Source organism: Xiphophorus couchianus, chromosome 5 (genome assembly GCF_001444195.1).
Source record: "Xiphophorus couchianus chromosome 5, X_couchianus-1.0, whole genome shotgun sequence".
Classification (NCBI taxonomy): Eukaryota; Metazoa; Chordata; class Actinopteri; order Cyprinodontiformes; family Poeciliidae; genus Xiphophorus; species Xiphophorus couchianus.
Genome location: NC_040232.1, coordinates 34622566 through 34642278, shown reverse-complemented (window position 1 = coordinate 34642278; position 19713 = coordinate 34622566). Strand labels below are relative to the sequence as shown.

Here is a 19713-nt window from a genome sequence, read left to right as displayed (position 1 = left end):
CTACTAATATTTAAGATCAGCGTCTAGTGATTGTAAAAACAGATACTTTTACCTTGATGATCTTGGCATGCTCAGTATCAACTTGCTTTGTAACATCATTGATGTTGACGTACCACTCTAGCCGGGCTTTGGAAAGAGGATAGTCATTCACCTTTTTGCCTTCCACCATCAAAGAAGCTGAATGAGAAAGGTTGGTTAATCAATCACTGCAACTGCGTTTGCTTCTGGAGAACAATAAAAACTTGTCTTTCTTACAAAATTGCAACTCTAAGCTACGGAAGCTGAGAGCGGACATCTTTTGCACATACTTTTTCCAGATGGTTTTCTGGAGATAAATTCATTCGCCAGTGGTTTTCTCAAGATAACGAGTTATCCCGATGGTTTCCTCAAGATGAGTATTTTTCCCGATGGTTCTCTCAAGATAACGAGTTAATTTCACAATGTTTTTATTGAGATAGTGAGTTAATTTCCCGATGGTTTTCTCGAATTAACAAGTTAATTGAGGTGCGTGTTAAACCTGAATCCATCCTTCAATTTCATACCACTGGTGATAGGTTTACTTGAAAAAAACCATCAGGAAATTAAGTCATCTCAAGAAAACCAAGGGAAAATAAGTATATGTAGAGCATGTCTGCTGTGGGTTCCATATAAAGCAACTGATGTTACTACAACACAACATTAATAGAAACAAAAAGAAATGACCGTACCTGTCGCAGTAGAATATTCATCAGAGGTTAAATCCTGATCCGAGTCGCAGTCTTTGCTGCTAGTCTCCAGGAAGAATCCTAAATCGTCACATATCTGTCAGGGATGAAAAGAGTTGATGTCCATACAATACATATTCTAATTTAAATATCATAAAATTTGTTTTAAAAAAATAAATGCTTATCTACCTGAACAATGGTGTCAGCCCTCAGGAAGGAATTGGTCAGTGCTTTGTGAAACTCAGAGATTGGTGGGTCAGTGCTTAACTGACTATTGGCACTGAAACGCAATTCAGTGTAGAAGACACTGCGCCGCTGAGATGAAACTTTCTGAGAAACGCATAATACAATAAACATCAGCGTACCAACTCCTAAAAGATGAGTTTCATAATAGCTTTGTGTCCCTATTTATGTTAACAGGAACAAAATGTGTCTTAGTTCTGAAAATAACTTTTAGAGAAGAGAACGTGAAAGTGACTGGTTTTTGCCCAGTGTTAATTCCAAATAAAACTGATGTGTAATTCTGCTTTCCACAAAGGCCAGATTTGGGTAGTGCACTACAAAAACATGTCCTACTAACATGTTACCCCACCTAAGCAGTGGATCTCTGCAACTGGTTGTGCCAAACTCTATAAACAAGAGTATATGCAGGTTTCAGAAAGTCAAACTTAAGGCCATTTTAATGCCATCATGAATAAAATTTAAGACTGAAAAAACTATAAATAAATGGAATATTAGAGGGATCCCCCTCTATTACCATCATCCATAGCAAAAACTATGAGATTTCTGGGCTCTGTTTGAAGCTCTTGGCAGTGGCTTTGCGCTTCTCACACTGCAAATGGCTCTCTGCAACCTTAACACCGATAGCGCCAAGCTTTTTTTTTTTCCAGAGCACGCCAAGTGTCATAATGGTAGGTGGTTTCCATCCATGATTTTAAAAAAAAAGTAGCTAGCAAGCACATATTAGTAATAACCATTAGCTTAACCGTCTTGACTTTAAAATTTAGGACCTGTGTTAACGTATTTAAGGCACACATATATATTTTTAAATGAATCTAAGATATTTTAAGACCTTATTTTTATATACATGAATTTAAGACTTTTTAGGGAACAGACACCTGATAATTTGATGAGTTAAACAGTATTCTTTGAGATATTCAAAACTCGGAATACCTTTTTATAGCCTGGCCTAACTTGAAACTGCTCCACAACTTTATCATTGCTCTGTTCATTGGCATTCATAATGCTGTTAGTCCATTAACTTTCTCAAACAAATGCAGTGACTGAATACATTTGCATACTCTCTTTCTACGTTAAAGTTTAAACTTTAACTTCATGCCATATAAAAACATTTGCGCTACATAAACACATTTGCAGTACACTTTGTTTTATACTCTCTTCATACCTTAAAGAATTTGAGAAAAGAATTGGCATCTTGCTGAACGACAGTAGCAAGATTCTGCATAATGATGTGATGGACCAACAACGCAAAGTTTCCCAGTTTCTTCAAAATGCTTTCCGCCTCGGCCAGCTGTTTCTTTATGCTTTGTCGGCGGGCCAAGAGCTGGTAAATGGCTTCAGAAGAATTCTTGATCTTTTTGGAAAGTTTTAGTTGAATCTGGAGCGCCGTGTGATTTTCATAAGACTCATCTTTTACCTGAAGATAAAAGTTTCATCAAAGAGAATTAGACGTTTTTTCAATTAATAAAACAAAAGCAATATTTTTGCTGAGCCAAAAACTGCATCTTTTTTAGATGTCTTTGTGAGACAAAGACATACCGAATTCATAAGCGCAGCCTGATATTTGGATAACCTCTGTAGAGTCAGAAAACACTCATTGTTTTTCATCATCAGTACTTTCTTGAATTCTAGCAACGAAAAGCTTTTAGATTCATCCAAAGGCATCCAGTTTATTCCTTGTAGCTCCTCAATTACTCTGTAGGCACAAGGAGTACAAAAGTGGCTTAAAAGTCCAATTTTGTTTGCTTCATCTAAGCGTTTAAGACAGTTTGCATTCAACACAAATGTTCCAGTATTATTTAGATCACTATCCAAACTGAAGTTACTCCTAACTTACCCAGATAACAGATGTAGAGCAGTTCTGAACTGAGGTACAGCTAAAAGAAGCAGGTCCTGAAGCTCGTCGCACTTGCGCCGAAAATTTATCCTGCGTACCGTCTTATGCCAGCTGCCACACGCAGCCAAGAGAAGATGAAAAGAAATACATATAAGCAACGTTGCACATTATAGCCCAGCGGGGAGAAATAGGGGTTTTTAAAAATCGGCAGTCAGTGATTGGCCAGGAAGCTACGATTGGTGCACCCCCAGTAAGACAGACAAATTATTGTAGAAGCACTTTACCTGGAAAAAGTTTTGTTCATTCTGAAGTTTCTGAAAAAACTGATTCTCTGCAAAGTCGTCCATAGCACGTACTCTCTGTACCAATCTCCAAGACTGACAGCTCCACCAAATCCTGTCGTCGTCACGTGAACCACAGAATTAGGGCAGAAGACGTAGTAGTCCGTTCCAGCATCTGTGGCCGGGACCACTTGCAGATCATAAGGCCTACAAATCAAAATTACACTTACACACTCATTTACATTTTAACATTCAGCATTCAATCAACAAAAGGAATCAAGTGTCAGTTCTACCTGTATGTATCCTCATGCACTTCCTTCAGGTAAAACAGTTCCTCCAGGCCTTTCCTTTCTGCAAACAAATGAAAAACCTCTATGCCACTCATAGAGTATTCATTTTGTTTACTTCCTTTTGCACTTTTCATTTTTCTTCTGCCCTTCCCCTCTGACGCATCTATCGATTCATAATACCCTGCAAGACTGAAGCAACAAAGAAGAATCAACAAATGAGAAACTCCTTTAGGACTCAAAGGGAAAAACTTGACCTTTTGAGGTTGGTCAGATTTTCATGAAAGGATTTCAGTTAGCAATATAACCTTCTGTTTAGCATTACGCCGTTGAAGCTCAGCGTTTGGAAACAAAAATGCTATTTCATTTTTTCTTTTTCTTTAACTACCAAACAATATTACCTCTCTGCTTTCAGCTGAGCGATTCTAGTGGGGGTGTGAGCTCTTAAGGCAAGGGTCACTGGTCGAAGTCCTTCAGCCCATTTTGCCTCCGCTATGGCTCTCTGCGAACCAGCATGACCGATGAGATGAGGTGGTTTCCACAACGGCTCGGGTTTGTTAGATGGAAGGTCTTCAGTGAAAGATGTAAAACTGAAAAGGTCCTTTGACCCAGAGGATGTTGGGAAGCATTTCTCAGAGAACAGAGGCAGTAAAGTTCTTTCAGGGGAGTGGGCCTTTTTCTTAACTGTGGGTCCACACTTTGATTTGTCACTATGACACATCGGAGAAGAGCCAGCGAACATGCTGCTGATTTGTTTGTGTACACCACTAGCCGGTGTGAGAATAACAAAATAGACACTGCATTGCAACAGTCAGTTTCTGTAGGGAATTAAAGAAATGAGAAAAGGTTACAGCCATGCTGTATCATGCAGTAGTCATACATGGCATCGCAGATGAAGTTGAAAGAAAAGTACACATGATTTTCAATATTTTTAGCAAATGCAAATTTGAAAAGTTTGTACTTGGTTGCCTTGAATCAATACTTTGTATTATTGCCATTTGCAGCTGCAGGTGTTTTGGGGCATATTTTCACACTAAAATCCCTGCTAATTTATGCTTTCAAAAAAGCTCAAGCTTAATCAGATTGGATGGAAAGTGTGTGTAAACGCAAATTTCAAGTCTTGTGCCATTCCAACATATGAATTATGCTTCTAGTCCAACTTTTGCTGCTCCGGCTTTATGTTTAATATTTCTATTCTGTCAGGAGGTGAACCTACACCCTCACACATCTGTGTATTTTTAAAAGCTTGGGATATTTTTTTTTTCGTTCTCTAACAAATGGACTCTGTTTATTCATTAGTTGACCTCTGAAGGTAGTTCACAATACTACTTTCAGAGGTAGTAAGGTATATATCCCAAAATCTTTTAGGATATATTAAAAGATACCGAACCATTTCCACATCACACTTTCCAGATTGTTATTTGGAAGAAATTGTAAAAAGCACGTAGCCTTTGCCTTTCTCTACTTCATGTTAGTGCACCACATAATATCACAGAAAAATACATAAACGTTTGTGGCAAAGTGTGAAAAAGTTCAGAGTGAGAATTTTGTTGGCACTGTAGCTTTAAAGATTTAAATTAAATATATAGTGAACTAAGCAAGATAACAATGAATGTAATATTTAAACAAATAATGGTTAAATTATTGACAAGCATTAACTACCCTGTAGTCGTAGCACAACACCTGTGCACAATACCTGTGCTACGACTACATTTAGTTTCTTCCACTAAATTTAACAGGTTTTTTCAGTAGTTTACAGTAGTTTGGTCTGTTACCCATCACTACTGCGTGACAAAATTTACCATGCTAAGCTAAATGTGAGTTTTGTTAGCTAACTATGCTAGCATTTCGACGACAGACGACGACTCGCAGAAAAACATAATAATAAAAAAGCTTCCTCAATTATGAGTGTCTGCAAATGAAAAAAATAAAATAAAATAAAGTGCCAATTATAAACTTGAACGGTTACTTGAAACATAACGCGCTCTCGCTAACCAATTACAAATAAATAAATGAAAAAGACACTTTAGCAACTTTCTTTCTTACCTGCGCAGGGAAAAGTTGTGAGGGAACCACGGCGACGAGCTCGTTGTTATGGCAACGCGCAGTGAACTCTGTTGACGGGAGGTTGTCAGGCGTTGAAGGTTGAGTGAAAACAGACCTGTAGCCTTCATTTTTAAAAAAATAAAATCTCGTTTCATCCCTTGTTCGAAAAGTTCCTTATGCTCTTGTTGGAATTTTAATACATTTGCTCATACAGTTGGAGTATACTTGCTTTCGGAAACCGTTCTCCGTTTATAGTGATTTACGTTTTACTGCGACAGCCAATGTTTGGAAGACGCTGATCAATAAAGTTTTGAGACAATCCTTTGAAAACAAGTCCCACTCATTATCATAATCCTTTTATCAGAAGAAACGTGTGAGAAGAAAATAAAAAGTTGATTTTACATGATATTCTACATGTTTAAAAAAATATACATAAAGGATGAGGGTTTTTTTTTTCAATTAGGACATGTATATTTATTTATTTATTTATTTATTTATTTATATTCAGTCATGAATTACTTACATCGCTCTTAGGTATACTTTACACATTTTATCTCTTATGGTTACATTTGTATTATTAATATTTAACACCTTGGATGGAGTAGCTTGTCAACTAATAAGCAATTTCCCCTCAGAGATCAGTAAAGTATATCCTACTTTATTTTTGGTGAACTTCAGGGAGGTATGGAGCAATAATGAAAAGTTGCTAAGAACAGACTCTACCTAAACTCTACAGAAAATGAATGCTTAATTTTTTTTCTTCACATTGCTATATTCATTTAGTTTTGCACTGTTGCTTATAAAGCTGAAATGTACACACAGCTTTTCATTACGGCTCCACGACTCCATGAAGTTTTCAAAACTCTAACAGACTCGTATAAAAAGCTTTAAATGTTTTGATGTCATCTGTCTAGACAGCATTCAGCTCAAGTCTGTTTGTCACCTTGAGTCTTTCTTTTTTATTACAGTGACTGTAAAAAGCAATTTTCAATCTGAGGCCTGCGCTAATATCACAGCGGAGTTCTCTCAGTCTTGCTGCAGATCTGGGCAACGACAGGGACACTTATTTTTATTTGTGTATGTGTTACCTCACACTTGCTCAGCAGACGGGGTCGCTGCAAAGCCAATGACCCAATGCCACGGACTGGGCTTCTAACATTTTCTAACTGACATTAAAAAGTGATTTAGCTCCTTTCTATCTTTAGTAAAAATACTAAGTAACTAGAATGCAAGTAGCTGAATTAAAGTTTTCTGACAGGTTCTGATGAGTTGGTTGTGACTGGATGGGATATGAACAAACTGAATTAAACTGTAGTGTAAAGCAGTTCTGTCCTGAATAAACATACTCATCAAGAAATCCAACACGACCAAATCTATGAAGTCCACCAGTCTTGTGCCTTTGTCATACGGAGGGGTCTTCTTCACGTTCACGCAGTAATTAGGATCCGTTTCCCATCTGAAACACACGGAAAGTCATATTTTCTGAAAAAAAAACAATACTTCCTAAGCATTAGGGCAATCGCAGGACAATTCTGAAAGAAAAAAAAAACTCTGTGCGTTTAATCCCAAAGGATATTTTTACATTAATCTTAAAAAAAATTTCTAGAAAAAATTGGAAATTTCGGATTTTCAAAAATGAAAAATGTCAGACCTTTGGATCTCGGAAAATTTCCAAAGGTTGATTTTTTTTTTTTTTTTTTTACTCTTGAAACTCAGAAACAACCAAGGTTTTTTTTCTAGAAAATGTCTGAGATTAATCTCAAAACTTCGGAGTTTTTTTCTAGAAAATTTTAATGCGCAGAAAATGTTCTCCTGTTTTATGGACATTGTTTTAATTTACACTCAGAAACGCCCTTGTTTTTGTCCAGAACATTTCTGACATTAATCTCAATTTTTTTTTTTTTTTTTTTTTGTCAGAAATTTACTCCTTCTCTTTTCCTACCTACAACACGCCATCTTGTAAATTGATACGTTTCCAAAACAAACACGCTCGCTGACTGACTGAAATCTCAATCCATTTGGTATGATTTGAAGTTCCTCGTCGTAAACAGCTCGACGCTTCCGGGTCTACTTACTGCGCCAGCTTGCTGCGGCTGTAGGAGCGTCTCCATGGAGACCTCCAGCTCCTGCGTTTGGCCAGCGACAGGTCTGGCAGCATCACGGCCAGCGAGGCCTCCAGGTCCTGGGGGGTCCCACACACCGCGTGCTCCGTGGAGCAGTAGTAGGAACACTGGCCATAGAAGCACACATTGCCCACTAGAGGGAGAAAGAAGCGCACAGATAAGAAAAATAGAGGTCGGTGATGAAAAAGAGACACCAATGTCAAAGCGAGTAAAAATAAATAAATAAATAAATAAATAAATAAGAAGAAGAGAGAACTCGCGTGGTTGAAATTAACTTGTTTATATTCAGAATTTCAAAGGCCTTGCAAAGTGGGGCTGCATGAATAATTGAGGAGTGTGTGTGTACCGGGGGAATTAAAGAAGGTTTTAGCCAATTTGCGGTCAGTTGTGACATCTTTGATCTCCTTCACCACGTCCACCAGCCTCCCGACGGCAGGAGGGACTCTCCGGTAGCCCAGGATCCTGCAGCGAGATGAAGGGGAGACGAGAAGAAAGACGAGTGCAGAGAGGAAAGGCAGAAGAAGACGGCGGGGAGAAAGATCTGAGACGCAGCGTTGCGTAACAGGCGTTCATTAAGCCAATGCATCACGTCGCCGTTTAATTGACGACGCTCGCCGTGGCAGCGGGGCGGATTTATGGGCTTTAATAAAGCCATTCTCTACCTGTCCAGATGAAAGGCGGCAATTTCCGCGTTGTGTCGTTCAAAGTCGGAGAAGTAGTAAAGGTTGTAGTTGGTCTCTTCGTCTCTCTCCTGTCTGTTTGGGAAAAGAAGAATTTATGTATGCAGGTTCTAGTAAATTCTACTCAATTCTTCTGGTTCTGTTTGACAGAATGTGTCTAATCCAGTCATTTAGATCCAACCCCTTAAGATAGGTAACACCCTGCCACCTGGGCAGTCACAGTCAGTGGCCTTAGAGTGCAACATCATTTATCTTTAAGGATTTCCTGTTGAGTTTGTGCCAGGAGAACTTACATTTTTGAAATATATTTTATCGCCATATATTCTAGGGCTGCACCGATTGCAGTTTTCCTACCTGCTGATACCGAGTTTGTTTTTCTTTTGTCTGAAATGTCACTGGAAATACTTGTAAATATTTACTTTCTAGGAGTGCCAATAAGTGTGAAGGGGTCAACCCCATGACACATCCTCTGTCCAGCAGTTTTCCTACAGCTTTTTTTTGTGTTATTATTATTATTATTCCGTTTTTCTCTTTTCCATTCTTTATTTGCTTATTCTGTCTTTGGAATGCAGTACACTGCAGCTGTATAACCTCCCTTTGGGGAATGAATAATACATGAAATTGGATTTCCTTCCAACAATGCTCTTCCTTAAATCTGGTGTTTATTTACTGGAGCCATTTCAAGAAGATTACATTTAGTGCAGGCTTTGCTAAATGGTCAATGTGTTTTGTTTTTTTGTTGTTGTTTTTTCTTCCTTCTCCAACTCACTTCTTGGGCTTGAACAGAGCTTGTCCGTAGTTGGGAAACGACATCACCAGCTTCAGTTGCGTCCCCCCTGACTTCTGCACTGAAAAACAAGCACAGAGAGCGTTACCATCGCAACACACACACACACACACACACACACACCGACACACAGGTTAGCAATTCAGCACTCCATTTCATACACGTTGCCTTCAACATATAGGTACTGTAAATGTATCTTTATTTACATTCTATCGTAGTTCTGAATGTATTAATCTCCATCCATCTTCCCATCACCCGCATCCACACTGCACGATGCATCATGCAGGTTTTTTTTTTAACATTTTGCATGGAGCTCAAAGAATTTTGCTTTTGCAAGCCATTCCATAAACACTTGTAAGATTGTCAAAGCTTTTTTTTCTACTGTAGCAATGCTTATGCAGAAGATAATTTCAGCTACCTTTTAAGAAACACTCTGGTCCAGATCTGGATTTCGTAGTTAACCTCAAAAGGGTTCAGCCAAATAATCACAATAAAAACTTCAACAGTGAAGAAACTCACATCACTCACATGGAGAAGTTTGCTGCAAAGCCAGCAACTCGTGCATTCCTGGCGATCATCTGCTGAACCCTCTTCCATCTGCGTTGAACCTCAAAGGTCCTCCCCAAGCTTCAGTCTCTCTCATTTGAGAAGAACTTCAAAGTCCTGTTTGAAAGTCTAGCCCCAAACCTCAGGTGTTGCAGGAATACCAGAACCCTCCTTTTCAGCCTGACTCTTTACTCTCTGCGGCCCCTAGTTTGCCACCACACATTTGGCTAAGAATACCAATGATGTTTCCGTTTAAAATCACAGCAGGTTCTGATTCAAAGGTCTATCCATTTGAATTAAAATCAGTACATTTTTGTTCTTCGCTTAAAAATTCTCTCCTTGCCTGGAAATTCAGCCAAGACGCCTGATTGGGGGTGTAAAACAGCTTCAGCCCCTCTGCTTTAATTATTCAGCAGGAGAGAAAAAGAACACTGCATAAATATGGAACGCCAACACTGCACATGTTCCTACCTGCGCTGACGACGCGATGTGTGGCGAGCTGCTGGGCTAAAGGCTCCATGTTGGGGTCACGGTGTGGGTAGAGCTCCCAGCGTGTGATGCCCAGATGAAAGCGTAACCATGGAGGCTGGCTGCTAACACTGCTGTTCCACTGGACATTGTCATATATGTCTTGTGTGTCACTTTCCCTGTAAAAATTTAAAAAAACATACTTCTAGCAAACAGTTTCGGAGTTGTCATGCTATGCAAACACCTGCAATATTTTAGGCCTGTGTTTGTCAAACTGTGGTATGGCTACCACTGGTGAAACTTGGCTAGCTTTAGCTTTAGCTTTAGCGGAAAAATACTCCAAGAATCTTCTAGAATGTGAACTGAAAACATCTGCTGGTGGATACTTATGCTGCCGACTACTTATCTTTGACACATTGACTTGGATGAAGGAATAACATCACACCCAACCAAGATTTGTTCTGCTTGCCAGCTGGATTTAGCAGAGGTTTAACTCAATGACTAGGATGTTAGTAAAACATGCTAATAGCCGGCAAACTCTACATTTTAGGCTTTCAACACTAAAACAACATGTTCAAATGGAGGTTGCACATACAGTATGAGTGGGAAAGTTTGAATGAGATTCAAATTGCCAGAAGCACACATGAGTAGATTATTACACACATTATTAGTGGCTATCACCAGATGGCGGCCATATTGGTCTTTGCTGAGAAACTCCTCTCTTTCCTGCTTGGTGACCTGATTTGAATATTTATATGACTAGTCACTTGGAAATGTTTATTAAAATATGCAAAGAGATAGAATTTTTGTTCTTTTTTTGTGACAAACTAATAACAAAAGAACACATCAAACTCTTTCTGTAGTGTTCTTTCTATCTATCTATCTATCTATCTATCTATCTATCTATCTATCTATCTATCTATCTATCTATCTATCTATCTATCTATCTATCTATCTATCTATCTATCTTTCTATCTATCTATCCATCTATCTATCTATCTATCTATCTATCTATCTATCTATCTATCTATCTATCTATCTATCTATCTATCTATCTATCTATCTATCTATCTTTCTATCTATCTATCTATCTATCTATCTTTCTATCTATCTATCTATCTATCTATCTATCTATCTATCTATCTATCTATCTATCTATCTATCTATCTATCTATCTATCTATCTATCTTTCTATCTATCTATCTATCTATCTATCTTTCTATCTATCTATCTATCTATCTATCTATCTATCTATCTATCTATCTATCTATCTATCTATCTATCTATCTATCTATCTATCTATCTATGCTACATATCTGAACTAAGGTTATCGGTATCAACGTCGGTATTGGCTGATGCTTGCTTCCAATTTTTAAAATATCAGTATCATTCAGATGAGTAAGACTGGGCCGATATTAAAAACCAATGTTGACTTCCATCTTGCCATTTGTGTTTCAGACGGTGAAGAGGAATGTGACATTTGGTATTTGTTTGGTCATGTGACGATGATAGTGATACAGCGTAGGATTATCACTATCAATATTACTATCAATATTACTGTTTAAAGGAACAGTAATATTGGCTGTTTTTGAGCTATAGCTGTCTGAACTACTTCTCAGTGCAATTTATACTGCTCCATCATGGAGCAGAGAACTGTGTCTGCTCCCTGCAGTCTGACCCATCTGGTAGAATCTTCCACTGTACATGCTAGGAGTAAGCTAGGAAACTTAGTTAACTGTTAGCAAAATTACACATATAAAAAAAACAGAGTAGATGAGTTTAAGGTTCCATTTGCCTTATCTCTCTCTCTCTCTCTTCTACCTGGAAATTCTCAGATTATTTCTTCTCTTTTAACACTATAATGCTGACCACATCTGGGAGCTCCTCTGACTCGGTTTGGTCTTTGGTTTCACTTTCAGAAGCCAGTCGTCCTCGGGAGCAGCCGGCCTGGGCGTGTTGTAGAGCGAATGGTCGAACAGCGCCTTCAGCTTCAACATGTCGGACTCCCAGCGTTCCGTTTGGTTGGCATTGTTCTCTGTGTTGTTCTCCGTCGCTCGTTTATCTCCTTTCCATGTCAAGCGTTTGTAAGGAAGCCTTTGAACGTTTACTTTTGCTCCCCTTCTGCAGTCTTGACTGGAAGAATCCCCCTGAATGGCGTCTGTTGGTGGCTCCCCGTGCCCTCCGTCCCTCGCCGAGGAGCTGGCGTTGCACGCCAAAACCCTGAAGCTCATCTCGGGTGGCAGCGGGGCGTCACAGGGCAGGTGAGGGATGGAAAGTGTGACGAGTGCCAGGAGGAGGTGGAGGGAAACGGTCACGAACGCCAAGGAGAGACAGATTGTCCTGGAGCGACGCCACATGCACCATGTCATCCTCCTGAAAAGACAGACAAGCGGGTCAAAGGATAAGAAATAGCTCGGACACTAAAAGATACACGAACAATAGGGTCTGAATGAGTAAAAATAAACAGCAAAAGTGGTCATACCTCTTTAGACTCTCACATTTCGGAATTACAAAACCTTATTGGATTGCATGTGGCAGAACAACACAGAGACATTAGGATACTTGTGGAGGGGAAGAAAACAATCCGTGTCTTTCAAAGTGTGTTAGCATTACTTTATGTTCCAATTATCTGGGGTGTCTAAGTGCAGCCCAGGGGCCATCTGTGGCCCCATAGATTAATTTTTTGTGGCTGCCAGCTGCAGCTTTTGCCCATCCAGGTACAGGCATAGGTGGTTAATGCAAATGGAGACTTTTTATTTTTAAATCGGGGTCAGGGTTTCACCCAGTGTAAAACTGGTGGGCCACCAGGCTTTACTTGTGTCCCCACCAGGCTTAGTATTGTTTATTTATTTTCTTTTGGTTTTTTTTTAAAAACAATTGCCTTTTTTTTTTAAAGACTTTGTAGTTGGAGTTTAGGTATTAATCTTCCAGTCTTCCAAGTGATATTTTCAAATTTCCTGTCAACTTTAAGCATTTTTTAACCCCAAAACACATCGAACCGCTGCATGACTGCCCAAGAGTCCCAAGCACCGGTCTTAGCAAGTCTTCTGGGGGGAATACCGGGGGTAAAATAGAGAATACAGAATGTTAAGTACAACACTAAGTATTCCTGGTTTTCTAACCAAGCTTTGATAATGAGTTGAACCACGACTATCCAAAGACTTTTACTGAAAACCCATTTTCTTTTTAACAATGAGAATGGCAAGCATTTTGAAAGAAAGTGAAACAAATCCTGTTTTTATCATTTGCTCAGTTGAGTCAAAAACTATTTGGAAACCTGGATGTCTTTCTGTCTTTCTTTCCCCACATGACAAAAAGTTTGGACGCCCCTGTCCTTAATAAAACTGATTGCAACTCACTGCCTTAAGAAGTCGTCTAATTATTAAATACAGTCCATGCAATTTACCTCAGAAAACAAATAAAACTGTTCTTTGAAGACCTCAGAGATTTGTAAGAGAAAATTAGCAAACCAATAGCAATGAATGCTAGAAGTTACTCTGGTCGGACACATGGTGGTGGCGGCATCATGCTGTGGATGTCCATTTCTTCAACAGACACAAGTAAACAAACAGAGTTCAGCAGCAGTTAAAACCAAACAGGAAAACAACCCTAAACAATCAACAAGAGCTTCGATAGAATGATTTTGTTCAAATTTATTCACATCTTAGAATGGTCCAGTCAAAGTCCACAAATAAATTAAATTGAAATTCCGTGGAAAGACTTGAAAATAGTTCTCACATATGACCTAGATAATCTGACTGACTTTAATTTATTGTGAAGAAAAAGAAAATAGGCAGAAAAAAAGCAAAGCTGTGGACACAGAGTAACCAAAAACACTTCATTAATATTTGCAGTAGGTTCTCCAAAATGAATGCCTCCCTTTTCACACATTATATATTCCGTCAATATAAGAAACATGCACTGTTTTGTGCTGATTTATCACGCAAAATCCCCATATGTTGCATTGTGGTTGCCATTTGGACAATGTTGTAAATGTTAATGTTCTCTGGATGTGTTAGCAAAGCGCCTAATGTTTGGACAAAAAGAGAAAGAGCAAGCATGGTATAGTTAACGCTTTGAAAAACAAACTTCTAAACCAAAGCTGTAATCAGAATTTTAACAAGGTCTTTAAGATTTTTTTTTCTTTTCCCTTCTAAATCTAAATCAAAATCTTTTAACATCCAGAGTAAAAAGGCAAGGCATGCTACAGGAGACATACTCACATGTTTCTTTGTTTTACCACTTATCTGCTCCTACTGGTGTCTTTTCCAGAGGTACGAACAGACACTGTGTTGTACCCGGGTTCCAGTCGTCACATTTTTCTCTATTTTTTTCTCTAACTTCAAAGAATTGCAAGTTGGGAGAGCTGCCAGGTTAGAGTGATCTGGGCACAGATCAATGTGTTTGCTCATTACTCTTTAAAACTGTTTGTCTTATGTAATGTGACTTTTCTCAGTTTTTTTGTTGCTGTTGTTTTTTCTTTAATGCCTGACACGTATGAATTATTGAATACGCAACTTATTTCATCTGTTACACCCAACATGCAATGCCAGAAGATTTTCTTTCTTACAAGAGACAGTACTTACATTTGAATACAAATGTAGTCTTAATCTATTTAAGCTTCCGCAGCAACCATTGACAAAACGATGAATATTTCACCACTCATGGTCAGTCTCGCATGCGTTCCGAAATTTAAATTGACTCCATTCACGAACCATGCGCAGACAAAGACTTTGGTTTTTTTCCTCTTTGTTGAGCAACCGCAATGAATCTGCAGCTTTCAAAGCAGCTGCAGAGAAAACCATAAAACCAGCAAGAGAAAGGAAACATTAGTTAAAAAAATTATGTATATACAGTGTATGTATATATAAAATAGCATGTAAGCAAAGCAGCTGTCAACCAGAAGAGCTGGGAGACAGAGGTTTCATGTTCTGTGCTGAGACTTCATCAGGCTCGCCAGGCCTCATAGAGGATCCCTAAAGATACGGCGCTCCTGTGAAGTCGGGCTCTTTGGGGTGTGCATGCGTGTGTGTGTGTGTGTGTGTGTGTGTGTGTGTGTGTGTGTGTGTGTGTGTGTGTGTGTGTGTTGCTGCATGTTTTATAACTGCGCGCGTGCTCGCTCAGCCCGCTCCACGTGCTGCGTGTCGTAGCCATGTGACACTCTTGAGAATATATTGATGAGAAATCACAGCGTGTGAGTCATTTAATATCAGCTCAAAGCGATAGACTTTTTTTTCTTTTTTTTCTTTTTTTCCTCACAGTTGGTCACATTCATTCATTATTCACCGACATTTGTAAGGAAACATCATAAATGATGCTGGGTAACAACATGTTTTGAATGCAAACTAACATGCAGACCACAGGAGATTTGAATAAATATTCCATTTTAAAAAAAAAAAAAAAACAACATAAAACCAACAACATTGAAGGACTCGCAAACACCTCCTCACCTCGAAGGCCTGTGAAAACAGCCAGAACTCGGTTGGTAATTATTTCAGTGTTTGCAAAAAAACAAGTCAATATTAAGAAGAGAAATCTATGGGCTTAAGAGTTTCCAACAGCGCTGGGTTTCTGTGTAGGATAAGCAAATATGAGCATTGCAGTTTACACAGGCACTTCTAGAGTTTGCCAATAAAAAAGTAGACATTAAAAACTCTTTGTTCTGTAGTACCATAGGACTTGGTCATGTTTAGAACATGTGACCTGAAGGTCATTGCCATGGCAGCAAAGGAGATGCCTGTGGGTGGCCACCAGCAGTGATGCCCGTTGATAAAGTGAAGGATGCCTCAGGTATTAAATCAAGTGGAGTTTACTTGTATTGCACATTTCAGCAAACAACAAAAAAAGCAGTTCAAGGGGGTTTACGCCATAAAAACACAATACAGTAACCAGTTATGAAACAAGCAACAAACATTACATTTAGTCAAACGCCATCATCGAAATTATCAAGCAAATGCACATCAAATTTTGATCAATGTTCCTGTTGTCATTAATCAACACGAAACAGGTGGAATTTTAGCTTTTAATTTAAAGGGATTCAGTGCTTTGTCTGTTTTGCAGTTTTCTGGAAGTTTGTTCTTGCTTAGTGGGGTAAAAAAAATAATAAAATGTCTACTCACTGAGCCAGTTTAAGGACTTTAGAACTGAGGTGATCTGCTCTACTTTCCTAGCTTTAGTGAGAACACCAGCAGCAGCGTTTTGAATCAGCTGCAGCTGTCTGATTGACTTTTCTTCTAGACAGATCTGTGAAATCACTGTTGCAGTAATCAATGCAACTAAAGAGAAACACCTGAATAAGTTTCTCTAGATCTTGCAGCGACATTAGACCTTTAAGCCAAGAAATGTTCTTCAGGTGATAGAAGGCCGACTGTAACTGTCTTTATGTGACTCTGAAGGTTCAGGTCAGAGTCCATCACTATGCTTAGATTTCAGGCCTGATCTGTAATAACCAAAGCTGTATATGCTGACTCTAGATCATTTCTCTTTGGGTCAAAAGATAAAAAGTTACATTTTGTTTCTGTTCAGCTGGAGAACGTTACGGCACATCCACTCATTCAACTGTTCTACGCGTCCATTCAGTGTTACCCATGAAAACGTTAGCATGTATTGGGTGGCCAGAAGGACGGCAGCTTCTGGGCTGGGAGAAGGAAAGTCTTGGGAGAGGGAGGAATTTGAAGAGGCTTTCAATTGGCCTCAAGAAAGTTCTGGAAAACAGGAATGGCTGTCGCCATCATCATTGTTGAAAGTGAGAGAAGCATTTTAACAGTGTCTTGAATCCAGCGGACAAATTGTTTGTGAAGCAAAATTGTCTGACAATGTAGGGAAAGTTGAGTCCAATCCTATAAGGCAGAGGAAGCTGAAGTAAATAAAAATCCCCATCTATTTAAGGTGACTAAAATTTAGGAGATATGTTGCTTAATGCTGAAGTGACAAAGGGCACTGATGGCCCTAATCTTTAAAAGAGAGGGACAGAAAGTCCAACTATCAAGGATATAAACCTTCATTCTCTGTAAGAAAATTTTCTCTGGGGTTTTGGGAGGAGGTTTTGGGAGGAGGTTCTGAACAAGAACGATCCAGATTTGTTTATCCATGGAGTCACCGAGGTGGCTATATGAGAGTTGCTTCGTCCGGTCTTGATGTGTTTGGTGGATCTGGAGAAAACTCCCAAGCTGAGCGTCTTTCTGGGCTGATGCTTCAGGAATACAGGGTATGTATGCATCTTGTTTAACATCAACCCTTCTAAGTTTGACTCAACACCTTCTTTGGTTGATTTGTTAAGGCTCACATGTGTGCGAAACAAAACTGTCTCAACTATGATTTCTGAATAGTTAGCAGCAGTTCGGAGACAGGGCCAAAGTTTGTGGGTTTGACACCAAACTGTTAAGAGGCTAAAGAGTTAGCAACCCAGTTGGCTGCTTTGCTTCGTTTTAAGTCCCTCATACTTATACATGATTCTTAAAATAATTTGATGACAGTGATCAAACATTCACTAGAGCTGTAAGCTTTTTGTTAATTTCTTGTTCTAACAGTGGGACTGGGACTAGTGTTATTCATATGATTGCTGGTGAAGTAAGATTTGTTTTATTTGTTTGTTTGTTTTTCAGTGAATTATTGAATGATTTGTGTTTTACATAATTTTCAAGGTTAAAGCAGCAGCAAAATGCTAAAAGCACACCATGTTTCATCACAGCCCAAAGCCCAAAGCACACATTTCAAGTGCAATAGATTGTTCTCTTTTTAACTTTTTTCAATTTGATATGTTTAGAGAAAAAAGTTATCACAGACATGAAGGGGGGGATATCAATTATAAGATTCAGACAGAGTCAAAGCTGCCAACTCCATGTCTTTCTTTCCAGTATTTTATCATTCTTACATGAAATAACCCACGAGTCTCTCTGGAGTCTACGTATTGCTAACTAGATTTTGTCTGCTGTACTCTCTGTCTCTGTATGCCACTGATGTATTATAAACAAGCTATGCTAAGTTTGATCCATAGAAATTATTCATCTTTTATTCCTTCCATCTGCCTATTCTTGTTCTTTTTTTTAATGCAATTTCCCCAAAGCTTTCGGTGCCCCATTTTTTTCTCAGTAGGCATTGTAGCCAAACATTTCCACAGGTACAGCTACTCAGATTAAAAATAGGATTTGCCTCATGCGCCCTCACAGAGAAAGAGACATGCACATTAATAATGGATTGTGTTTTGTATTTCTCGGTTTAAAAAAAGAATCCCAGTGGTGGTATCCAGATGAAAGATTCATCCCTTCCGCAGGATTAGAGCTGCCTCTGTGTTTTCAGAAATCTCAGAGGATTTAAGGGTGTTTTTTAAAAAGTCCTGCGGGGATTTTTCAAAGTTGGCCATTTTTTGCCTCCTGATGGCAAAATTTAGAGCCGAACCCTCCAAATTTCCCTGTCCTCTCCAATGGCTCCCCATCGTTTTTCCGTTCCCAAGTCGTTGAACTCAAGAATGAAATCATGTCGCCCAGCATAATTTGATATCACAGGGACTGAAGGTGCAGCAGACACATTTTTAGTTTCCTAAGAAGCCACTAGACTATTGGGGCTCAGTAAACATCATGTGCTTGGTTCTGTGTCTTTGGAGTTTGGCCACTGGACTACTGGAGCCATGGTAACTAAAGTGACTGCCATTTAGGAGGATTTATGAATCCTCCCAAATGTCTCTGATTACCCATTGATGATCTCAGTTAGCATCATGTGCTCGGTTCTCTGTCTGTCTCTGGAGTTTGGCCACTGGACTACTGGAGCCATGGTAACTGAAGTTGTTGCCATCTCGGAGCATGGCTACACACTTAAACATAACAGTGCCTGCAGCCAGTGGGAAGCGAACCTGGGTCTCTGTGGGGAGGTCCGTGAGGCTTAACCACTAGGCTACAGGAACCATAAGTCACTTTCAATGACTTATAGTCCTTATATCTTTAAATTTTGAAATAATCTTCTTGAAATTCATCTTCTTTCATTCCCCCGTTGTGCTGCAATAACACACTTGCACACACACTCCACACCTCCACACCTCCACTTGTCATCACAGGTGGTCAGGCGGTTGCTAAGATACAACACTAAGCTTTTCTTGCTCAAAGGCATGCTTTGAATAAGGACACCGAAGCAAAACTATCAACGAGTAGAGGACTAACTGTTTATCTGAGACAAAAGCTTGCTTAGCATATTTTAGTCAAATCAGACTAGATGCTAATAAATTTACTTTCGTGAAACAGCACTTGGGGGGGGAGGGGGGAACAGCAAAGAGGAAGTGAAGCAGCAGAAATAGAACCATGCACATGCAGAGGAGTGTGGATGTCTTTCAGCATTTCCCCTACACAGAATCGTGACTATTACTTCAATGAAAGCCCTAAAGAGCCTCTTTCAGAAAGATTTGCCGTTCTCCACACTCACACTGGGGAGGGATTTTCAGACCAAACAAACTAGAGTGTTTTGTGTGACTTTGTGGCTGTCTGCATAAATATTTAACGGCGTGGAGGAGACACAAGGAAGAGGTGGGGCTTTACGTAAAAAGTCTCCGAGGTTAATAATGGACGAGGCCGGCGCCTGTGGCAGAGGCATGTTCCCCGACACACTGTTCGCCGGATTACTCTCGGCGCTGTTACAGTAATTGCAGAATGTAATGGCCTCTCCCCATGAAATAGGTCAACGAAGTAAATCCAGGTGAAAGCTATCAGTGTAGTATGCTGGCATCAA

The 19713-nt window shown here is 39.3% G+C and overlaps 2 protein-coding genes across 3 annotated transcripts in view; both read right to left on the bottom strand.

The window, feature by feature from the left end:
- dnhd1 (dynein heavy chain domain 1) overlaps positions 1–5794 on the bottom strand; it is a 32972-nt gene extending 27178 nt beyond the window's left edge. The window contains exons 1-9 of the mRNA XM_028017258.1: positions 3751–5794; positions 3356–3541; positions 3066–3269; positions 2782–2892; positions 2484–2640; positions 2110–2361; positions 894–1034; positions 708–801; positions 53–177 (exon numbers count right to left, since the gene is read on the bottom strand). Coding sequence (XP_027873059.1) covers positions 53–177; positions 708–801; positions 894–1034; positions 2110–2361; positions 2484–2640; positions 2782–2892; positions 3066–3269; positions 3356–3541; positions 3751–4091 — 1611 coding nt within the window. The 5' untranslated portion in view covers positions 4092–5794. The remainder of the gene's footprint in view (positions 1–52; positions 178–707; positions 802–893; positions 1035–2109; positions 2362–2483; positions 2641–2781; positions 2893–3065; positions 3270–3355; positions 3542–3750) is intronic.
- Positions 1–14368, bottom strand: part of LOC114144442 (extracellular serine/threonine protein kinase FAM20C-like) — a 43909-nt gene extending 29541 nt beyond the window's left edge. The window contains exons 1-8 of one of the 2 annotated variants that reach the window (XM_028017259.1): positions 14223–14368; positions 11869–12372; positions 10003–10178; positions 8968–9046; positions 8181–8273; positions 7865–7980; positions 7471–7651; positions 6742–6851 (exon numbers count right to left, since the gene is read on the bottom strand). In XM_028017259.1, coding sequence (XP_027873060.1) covers positions 6742–6851; positions 7471–7651; positions 7865–7980; positions 8181–8273; positions 8968–9046; positions 10003–10178; positions 11869–12372; positions 14223–14224 — 1261 coding nt within the window. In that variant the 5' untranslated portion in view covers positions 14225–14368. Of the gene's footprint in view, positions 1–6741; positions 6852–7470; positions 7652–7864; positions 7981–8180; positions 8274–8967; positions 9047–10002; positions 10179–11868; positions 12373–12481; positions 12845–14222 lie in introns of those variants that run through there. The other variant, XM_028017260.1, reaches the window with a different exon arrangement.
- Between the last annotated feature and the right edge of the window lie 5345 nt (positions 14369–19713).